Source organism: Piliocolobus tephrosceles, unplaced genomic scaffold (assembly GCF_002776525.5).
Source record: "Piliocolobus tephrosceles isolate RC106 unplaced genomic scaffold, ASM277652v3 unscaffolded_24860, whole genome shotgun sequence".
NCBI classification, from domain to species: Eukaryota; Metazoa; Chordata; class Mammalia; order Primates; family Cercopithecidae; genus Piliocolobus; species Piliocolobus tephrosceles.
Genome location: NW_022307488.1, coordinates 1 through 10,233, shown reverse-complemented (window position 1 = coordinate 10,233; position 10,233 = coordinate 1). Strand labels below are relative to the sequence as shown.

General features: G+C 50.3%; 1 protein-coding gene across 1 annotated transcript; it reads right to left on the bottom strand.

The window, feature by feature from the left end:
- Window positions 1-4,500: 4,500 nt before the first annotated feature.
- On the bottom strand, window positions 4,501-8,964 carry LOC111543380 (4-hydroxyphenylpyruvate dioxygenase). Its single transcript, XM_026450783.1, has 3 exons — window positions 8,844-8,964; window positions 4,916-5,032; window positions 4,501-4,825 (listed from the first exon to the last, which is right to left on the bottom strand). Exons 1-3 carry the CDS (start codon window positions 8,940-8,942, stop codon window positions 4,715-4,717), a joined length of 327 nt encoding a protein of 108 aa, XP_026306568.1. The 5' UTR covers window positions 8,943-8,964; the 3' UTR covers window positions 4,501-4,714.
- Between the last annotated feature and the right edge of the window lie 1,269 nt (window positions 8,965-10,233).

Here is a 10,233-nt window from a genome sequence, read left to right as displayed (position 1 = left end):
TTTTTTTTTTTTTTTGAGATAGAGTCTTGCTCTGTCGCCCAGGCTGGAGTGCAGTGGTGCAATCTTGGCTCACTGCAACCTCTGCCTCCTGGGTTCAAGCCATTCTCCCACCTCAGCCTCCCAGGTAGCTGGGACTATAGGCATGCACCACCATGCCCGGCTAACTTTTTTGTATTTTTAGTAGAGATGGGGTTTCACCATGCTGGCCAGGCTGGTCTCCAACTCCTGACCTCAAGTGATCTGCCCGCCTCGGCCTCCCAAAGTGCTGGGATTCTAGACATGAGCCACCGCGCCTGGCCTTTTTCAATATTTTTTGGGACAGAGTCTCTCTCTGTTGCCCAGGCTGGAGTGCAATGGCATGGTTTTGGCTCACTGCAACCTCTGCTTCCCAGGTTCAAGGGATTCTCATGCCTCAGCCTTGTGAGTAGCTGGGACTACAGCTGTGTGCCACCACACCCGGCTAGTTTTTTATTATTAGAAGAGATGAAACCCTATCTTTTATTTTATTTATTTTATTTTAATTATTTTATTTTATTTTATGAGACAGAGTCTCGCTCTGTCGCCCAGGCTGGAGTGCAGTGGCGGGTTTTTGGTTACAGCAACCGCTGCCTCCTGGGTTCAAGCTATTCTCCTGCCTCAGCCTCCTGAGTAGCTGGGATTACAGGCAAATGCCACCATACCCGGCTAATGTTTGTATTTTTAGTAGAGACGGGGTTTCACCATGTCGGTCAGGCTGGTCTCAAACTCCTAACCTCAAGTGATCTGCCCGCCTCGGCCTTTCAAAGTGCTGGGATTACAGGTGTGAGCCACCTGTATCCGGCCAATTTTTAAATTTTTATAGAAATGGGGTCTCACTATGTTTCCCAAGCTGGTCTTGAACTCCTGGGCTCAAGCAATCCTCTGGCCTTGGCCTCCCAAAGTGCCAGGATTATAGGTGTGAGCCACTGCACCTGTCTTCATCTTCTCTCTTGAACTTGCTCTCCTGTCACATTTTCTACCCTGGTCAACGACACTTCTGTTCTCTACCTCCACCCACCGCTGTCTGCCACTGATCACCTAAGCTCAACGGCCAGGGATCCTGGATTTAAACCTTCCCTTTCCCTCCCTTACCTACCAAATCTGATGCTTCTTCCCTATTCCTCAAATCCATCCACCTCTTCCTCTGCTCCTCAATACCAAGAGATAAGTCCTTTCTTCATTGGCTCTATCGTTGGGGCCAAAATGGGAGCCCCTCTCCAGCTTCTCAGGAGGCTGAGGCAGGAGAAAGGATCACTTGTGGCCAGGAGTTCGAGGCCAGCCTGGGAAACATGGAGAAACCCTGTCTCTACTAAAAATACAAAAATTAGCCAGGCATGGTGGCGTATGCCTATGGTCCCAGCTATTAGGGAGGCTGAGGTAGGAGGATCACTGAAGCTGGGGAGGTCAAGGCTGCAGTGAGCTGTGATCATGCCACTGCTCTCCAGCCTCAGTGACAGAGACCTCAGACAGAGCGAGGTCCCAGACAGACTTGGGTTCCCTTGTGGGCAAGAACCACTCCCCCCAAAAATATGAATATTCACATAGCATTGACTTTGTGCCAGCCTCTGTTTTAAACATCTTTGATACTAAACTCACAACAGGGCTGGAAGGAGGGTATTATAATTCCCACTTAACATAGGAAACTGAAGCACTGAGAGGTCAAGTAGCTTGCCATAGGTCACACAGCTATCAAGTGGCTATCTGAGAGGTTAACTCAGGCAGTCGGGCTCTCTAGTATGTGCTCAGCTAATGGGTGTCTGCTCTGCATGCTTTATTTATTTATTTATTTATGAGATAGAATTTTGCTGTTTTTGCCCAGACTGGAGTGCAGTGGCGCGATCTCAATGCAACCTCTGCCTCCTGGGTTCAAGTGATTCTCTTGCCTCAGCCCCCCGAGTTGCTGGGATTACAGGTGCACACCAACAGGTCCAGGTAATTTTGTATTTTTAGTAGAGACAGGGTTTCACCATGTTGACAAGGCTGGTCTTGAACTCCCAACCTCAGGTTATCCGCCCATCTCAACCTCCCAATATTTTTTTTTTTTTTTGAGATGGAGTCTCATTCTGCCACCCAGGCTAGAGTGCAGAGGTGTGATCTCGGCTCACTGCAAGCTCCACCTCCCAGGTTCAAGGGATTCTCCTGCCTCAGCCTCCTGAGTAGCTGGGATTACAGGCAACTGCCTCCATGCCCAGCTAATTTTTGTATTTTTAGTAGAGGCGAGGTTTCACCCTGTTGGGCAGGCGGGTCTCTAACTCCTGACCTCAAGTGATCCACCTGCCTTAGCCTCCCAAAGTGCTGGGATTACAGGCGTGAGCCACCGCACCTGGCCATATGTGCCCAACTTTCTAAAATGTTGACTCAAATTTGTTTGAAACCATGCAGGCAAAATGAAGTAGGTCTATGAGCCACATTTGGTCTGTAAGCCACTAGTTTGCATCCTTCTGGGTTATACAATTTCCCTTCTTCACATAAGTCACGGGAGAATAGAGGGGGAGTATTTTTTTGCACAGAATCCTTTGGGTTCTCTCTGATCTCTTTATTTCTGAAGTTCGTGATCCCAGAAGTCCTGATTTCTTCTATAATCTGAAAAAAATTCCCAACTCCCACCATTATACCAACTCAGAGTATTTTTTTTCTTCTTTTGAGCTCTGCTGCCTCCTAGTTCTGAGTTGACTTATCCTCACGGAGGGTTCTCAAGCTTTAGAAGCAGAAAGAGGCCAGGTACAGTGGCTCACGCCTATAATCCCAGCACTTTGGGAGACTGAGATGGGCGGATCACCTGAGATCAGGAGTTCAAGACCAGCCTGGCCAACATAGTGAGATCCCATCTCCTGAAAAATAAAAACAAAATTAGCTGGGCATGGTGGTGCATGCCTGTAGTCCCAGCTACTTGGGAGGCTGAGGTAGGAGGATCACCGGAGGTTGCAGTGAGCCGAGATCACACCACTGCACTCCAGCCTGAGCACCGGAGTGCACTCCCGACCCCACCAAACTAAGTTTGTATTAAGAAAAAGAAAAAGAAAAAAAGGTCCAAATTTGCCCCCTACCAACCCTTTCCTGGTTTTGAAGAAAGAATTTCCTTCCTAGGGTTTTAGGACCCACCTACCTCATTCTTTTGCAAGGATCACTCACACTTGTGTGAGTATGAACAAGCCCCTTTTCAAAAAAAGCCCTCACTGTGGGCAAGGCTGGGGCAGTGCAGCTGCATGGGTGGGCCATGGGCACTGCCCTGCTGAGGGGAGGGACTGGGATCCCAGACCCCTTCTACCTGCTTTATCTCTGAGACCAGGAACCAAGGGACCATGTCCTACAGTTGCTGAGCAGGGATGCTGCCCCCTAGAGTCCCTTGTCTAACATTCTCCCCTTTCCTGTGTTCAGAGGTTTGGGCTCTGGGTAGCAAAACTGAAGACAGCTCATCTTTAGAGATATCGGCCCGGCGCGGTGGCTCACGCCTGTAATCCCAGCACTTTGGGAGGCCGAGACAGGCAGATCACGAGGTCAGGAGATCGAGACCATTCTGGCTAACGAGGTGAAACCCCATCTCTACTAAAAATACAAAAAATTAGCTGGGTGTGGTGGCCGGCGCCTGTAGCTCCAGCTACTCGGGAGGCTGAGGCAGGAGAATGGCATAAACCCGGGAGGCGGAGCTTGCAGTGAGCTGAGATCGGGCCACTGCACTCCAGCCTGGGGGACAGAGCAAGACTCTCCGTCCCCCCCCCAAAAAAAAAAAAAAAAAAAAAATGTTGAAAAACTCTGACCCCACCTCAGGGCCTTTCCCTGTTTGCTCTTCCTGGAATTCTCTTCCCGAGCATGGTCCCATGGCTGGCTCCCAAATGTCACCTTCTCGGAGAGGTCTTCCCTTGATCAAAATTACCTCCCCTGCGATCTTCACCTCCATATAATCTCATCAACTGCCTTTTTTTTTTTTTTTTTTTTTGGGACAGGGTCTCACTCTTGTCCAGGCTGGAGTGCAGTGTCACGATCAGGGCTCACTGCAGCCTCGACCTCTGTCCATCAATCGATCCTCCCACCTCAGCCTCCTGAGTAGCTGGGGCCACAGATGCGCGCCACCACGTCCAGCTAATTTTTATTTTTTATTCGTGTACACGGTGGGGGGAGGGGGGCCGGGGTCTTGCTATGTTTCCAGGCTGGGCTCGAACTCCTGGTCTCAAGCGATCCTCCCACTATGGCCTCCCAAAGCGCTGAAATTATAGGTGTGAGCCACCACACCCTGCTCATCGCTTACTTTATTTTATGAATTGCGTTTACCTGTCTACAAAAGCAATATCATCCGTCTTTCCCTCCAGGGTGCAAGTCCCCTTCCTTCCCTGGTTCCGGAATTCCCCTCTCAGTGCGATCCCTCTTGGCAAAGCGCTGGCACCCGCGGCTCCTCGGTCCCGCTGCACTGGCGGCCGCCCTGGCCTTCCCTGGGCTGCCATGAGGCACTACTGCCTTACGCGCAACATAAACACAGACACCGCATTGGACCAGGGCATGCTTTAATCGGGAGGGCTGGAGTAGAGGACTGCCCGCCGAGGGGTGTGGTCATGGTGGGCGGAGCCTTGGGGGCCAGTCTACTGGTGGGCGGGACCCAAGGGGAGCAGCCAGTAGGGAAGTTGGGCGAGTTCCAGAATCAGAGGGCGTGGCCGTGTCTGCGGGTGGGCGGGGCCTCCGTGGTGAGGGCGGTGGGCGGGGCTTACATGCCGGGCACCACCCCGTTGGTCTCCAAGTCGGTGAGGTTGCCCCGCAGGTTCTGCTCCTCCTCGAAAGCCTTGAAAAGTGAGTTGAAGTTGCCGGCTCCAAAACCCTGGGGTGGGAAAGAGAAATGAGCCAGGGACCCAGAAAACCGAGTGTGCTAGCTGCCTGTCCCCTCGGGCCTGCCGGAGACAAGCGGTACCTGGTGGTTGTGGCGCTGGATGACTTCCAGGAAGAGCGTGGGCCGGTCCTGCACCGGTTTGGTGAAGATCTGCAGGAGGTAGCCTTTCTCGTCGTAGTCCACCAGGATTTTCAGCTCCTAGGCGGGAGACAGGGGTCTCTGCTAGGGGAGGCAGGTCTCTGTCCTGGCACGGTGAGATCCTTGGAAAGTCCTCAGGGGCTCCTGTACCCCAAAAGTCTGGAAATGACCTCTTTTTCTGGCAGTTCCAGCCACCTCCAAATATGTCCCCAAACTGTCCTATTACCATTCCCCTACTACAGTTCTTGTCTAAGGCACCATTCAAGACTGCTGCCTGCTTCTAATCTTGTGTCCTTACAATCCATCCTCCCCGCAGACATTATCGGGACCCCCCCCCCCTTTTTTTTTTAAGACGGAGCCTTGCTCTGTTACCCAGGCTGGAGTGCAGTGGTGCAATCTCAGCTCACTGAAACCTCCACCTCCCTGGTTCAAGCGATTCACCTGTCTCAGCCTCCCGAGTAGCTGGGACTACAGGCGCAGGCTACCATGCCCAGCTAATTTTTGTATTTTTTGTAAGACGGGGTTTCACCATATTGGTCAGGTTGGTCTCAAACTCCTGACCTCAGGTGATCCACCCACCTCGGCCTCCCAAAGTGTTGGGACTACAGGCGTGAGCCACCATGACCGGCTGAGGGGTCTTTTAAAAATCGGATCATGTCATTCCCCTGTTTACAATCGTCCAGTGGAAATCGGAACCCTCATGTACTGCTGGTGGGACTGTAAAATGGTGTAACCACTTTGGAAAACAGTCTGGTAACTTCTCAGAAAGTTAAACATACAATGTTGCTTCCTTAAAATACAGATTTAAAAAAAAAAAAAAAAGGGTGGCCGGGCATGGTGGCTCATGCCTGTAATCACAGCACTTTGGGAGGCTGAGGCAGGTGGATCACCTGAGCTCAGTTTGAGACCAGTCTGGCCAACATGGGGAAACCCAGTCTCTACAAAAAAAAAAAAATACAAAAATTAGCCTGGGCAAGGTGGCTCACGCCTGTAATCCCAGTACTCTGGGAGGCTGAGGCAAGTGAATCACCCGAGGTCAGGAGTTCAAGACCAGCCTGGTCAACATGATGAAACACTGTCTCTACTAAAAATACAAAAAAAATATTAGCTGGGCATGGTGGCACATGTCTGTGATCTCAGCTACTTAGGAGGTTGAGGCAGGAGAATCGCTTGAACCCGGGAGGTGGAAGTTACAGTGAGCCAAGATCAGCCACTGTACTCCAGCCTGGGAAACAGAGCAAGACTCTGTCTCAAAAAAAAAAAAAAAAAATTAGCTGGGCGTGGTGGCGGGCGCCTATAATCCCAGCTACTAGGGAGGCTGAGGCAGGAGAATTGCTTGAACCCAGGAGGCTGGAGATTACAGTGAGCCAAGATTGCACCACTGCACCCCAGCCTGGGAAACAAAGCAAGACTCTGTCTCTAAACAAACAAAAGGGAACAAGGAATTACCATGTGACCTAGCTACTTCTAGGTATATACCAAAGTGCATTGAAAACATGTCCATACAGAGCCTTGTTCACAGATGTTCACAGTAGCATTATGTATAACACCCCAAAAGTGGAAACAACCCAAATATCTATCGACGAGGAATACATAAACAATGTGTGGTCTATCTATACAATGGGATATTTTTCAGCCACAAAAAGGAACGAAGCACTGACACACACCCCAATGCAGATGAACCTTGAACACATGCTATGGGAAAGAAGCTGTTCACAACAGGCCTATTTTGTGATTCCTTTTTTTTTTTTTTTTTTTCGAGACGGAATTTCGCTCTGTCGCCCAGGCTGCAGTGCAATGGCGTGATCTTGGCTCACTGCAACCTCTCCCTCCCTGGGTTCAAGCAATTCTCCTGCCTCAGGCTCCCTAGTAGCTGGGATTACAGGTGCCTGCTACCACTCCCGGCTAATTTTTGTATTTTTAGTAGAGACAGAGTTTCACCGTGTTGGCCAGGCTGGTCTTGAACTCCTGACCTCATGATCTGCCTGCCTCGGCCTCCCAAAGTGCTGGGATTACAGGCGTGAGCCATCACGCCCAATCTTTGTGATTTATTTTAATGAAATGTCCAGAATAGGCAAATCTATAGAGACTGAAGGTAGATTAATGATGCCTAGGCGGGAACCCAGGAGGCGGAGTTTGCAGTGAGCTGAGATCCGGCCACTGAACTCCAGCCCGGGCGACAGAGCGAGACGGGGCGAGACGACGCCTCAAAAAAAAAAAAAAAAAATGATGCCTAGGGCTAGGGTGGGAGAGAGGAAGGGAACAGAAGGGTTGGGAGGTGCTGGCTGAGAGGCTCAAGGTTTCTTCTGGGGTGACAAAAATGTTCTAAAATTGATTTTTTGCCCAGGCTGGAATGCAGTAGCCTGATCATGGCTCACTGCAGCTTTGACCTCCTGGCCTCAAGTGATTCTTTCACCCCAGCCTCCTGAGTAGCTGGGACTACAGGCACGAACCACCATGCCTAGCTAATTTTTTAAAACTGTTTTTTTTGTAGAGACAGGGTCTCCCTATGTTGCTCAGGCTGGTCTTAAACTCCTAGCCTCAAGCAATCCTCTCACCTCAACCTCTGAAAATGCTGGGATTATAGATGTGAGCCACTGTGTCTGGCCTAACTGTTTTTGTTTTTCTAGACAGGGTATCACCCAGGCTGGAGTGCAATGGCCTGATCATGGCTCACTGTAGCCTTTACCTCCTGGGTTGAAGTGATTCTCCCACTTCAGCCTCCCCTGTAGCTGGGAGCACAGACACAGATTACCACGCCCAGCTAATTTTTTTTTCTTTTTGTAGACACCCGGGTTTCGCCATATTGACCAGGCTGGTCTCAAACTCCTGACCTCAAGTGATCCACCTGCCTTGGCCTCCCAAAGTGCTGGGATTACAGGCATGAATGACCACACCCAGTCCTACAATGGATCTTTTTTTTTTTTTCTTTGCAATGGAGTCTCGCTCTGTCGCCCAGGCTGGAGTGCAGTGGTCGGATCTCAGCTCACTGCAACCTCCACCTCCCAGGTTCAAGCAACTCTCCTGCCTCAGCCTCCTGAGTAGCTGGGATTACAGGTGCGTGCCACCATGCCTGGCTAATTTTTGTATTTTTAGTAGAGACAGGGTTTCACCATATTGGCCAGGCTGGTCTTGAACTCCTGACCTCGTGATCCGCCCGCCTTGGCCTCCCAAAGTACTGGGATTACAAGCATGAACCGCCACACCCAGTCCTAAAATGGATTTTGATGATAGTTGCACAACAGCAAATAGCTAAAAAATCATAGAATTGTACACCTTAAAAATATGACATGTTATGTGACATATGTCAATAACACTACTAAAACCAAACCAAAAAACCCTCCAGTGGTTTCTGGCCACAAAAGAACAAAATCCAGACTCCTGAATAACAGCCCACATGAGGAACTAGCTCTTGCTTACCTGTCTGACCTAAGTCACCACTCAAAACACCCTCATCCACTCTAGCCTATTCTTTCTGTTCCTCAGACGCTCCGGGCTTGCGCCTACCTCGGCCCTTGCTGATCCCTCGGCCAGGAATGAATGTCCTTCTTCCCGCTGTTTACATGATCAGCTCCCGCTCATGATCTAGACTTCACTCAAATGTCACCTTCTCAGAGAGGCCCTCCCTGACTACTCTCTGTAAAGTAGCCCCAGGCTGTCTGTTTGAACTTCCTGCACTGGCTATCCCTGACAGTGCTTTTATTGTTTATTTGTTTGTCATCTGTCTCCTTCCACATAGGCCCCAGAATAAATGTCCCTTGCCCGCAGGGACTTGGTCTGGGCTCCCCTCCGGGCTGAGACGATATTTCTGAAAAGATGGAACGCAGGGGTCGTACTTCCCATGAGGCTGCGGATCCTGCCTGGGCCTTACCTCCAGGACATCAATGTTCTCCTTCACCTTGATCTTGGCCGTCTTCAGCTTCTCCCGCAGTTGTTTGTAGTACGTGGAGGGAACAGATAAAAACTCCATGCCTCTCTCTCTCAAGTGGCGAATCTGTTTCGGAGCAAAGTTGAGGTCAGCCTTCGGCCTCCAAGTTCAACTCCCTTAGCCAGGTGGAGGTGCTGGGTCATCAGGAGGCAGGTCCCTATCCTAGCTCCCCTCAACTGCAGGATACCGTGTGGCCTCTTCCCCTTTCTTCTGTCATGGGCCCCATTAGAACAACTGCTAGATTTATAGAACACTCACCATGTGCCTGCCTCGAGCACTGTTTTTTTTTTTTTTTGAGATGGAGTCTCTGTTGCCCAGGCTGGAGTGCAGTGGCATGATCTTAGCGCACTGCAACCTCTGCCTCCTGAGTTCAAGCGATTCTCCTGCCCTTGCCTCCCGAGTAGCTGGGATTACAGGTGCCTGCCATCACTCTCAGCTATGTGTTTTTAGTAGAGATGGGGTTTCACCATGTTGGCCAGGTGTGTCTCGAACTCCTGACCTCACGTGATCCACCCACCTCGGCCTCCCAAAGTGGTGGGATTACAGGTGTGAGCCACTGCGCCCAGCCTGAGCACTTTTTACATATTCCCTCATTATGTCCATGCAGCAATCTTTTGAGGCAGCTGGAGGACTGTTCTCTCATTTCATAGCTGGGGAAACTGAAGCATCAAAAGATTAAGGATCTATTAGGCCAGGTGCAGTGGCTCATGCCTGTAAGCCCAGCATTTTCGGAAGCCGAGGCGGGCAGTTTACTTGAGGTCAGGAGTTGGAGACCAGCCTGACCAACATAGTAAAACCCTGTCTCTACTAAAAATACGAAAAAGAAGGCCGGACGTGCTGGCTCACGCCTGTAAACCCAGCACTTTGGGAGGCCGAGATGGGCAAATCATGAGGTTAGGAGATCGAGACCATCGGGCTAACACAGTGAAACCCCATCTCTACTAAAAATACAAAAAAAAAAAAAAAAAAAAAAATTAGTACGGCGTGGTGGCGGGCACCTGTAGTCCCAGCTACTCAGAAGGCTGAGGCAGGAGAATGGCGTGAACCCAGGAGGCAGAGCTTGCGGTGAGCCGAGATCGCACCACTGCACTCCAGCCTGGGCGACAGAGTGAGACTCCGTCTCAAAAAATAAATAAATAAATAAATAAAATAAAAAATACAAATACAAATACAAAAAAAAGTTATCCAGGTGTGGTGTCATGCACCTGTAGTCCCAGCTACTCAGGAGGCTGAGGGAGGAGAATTGCTTGAACTCAGAAGGCGGAGCTTGCAGTGAGCCAAAATCGCGCCACTGCACTCCAGCCTGGAAGATAGAGCAAGACTCCATCTCAAA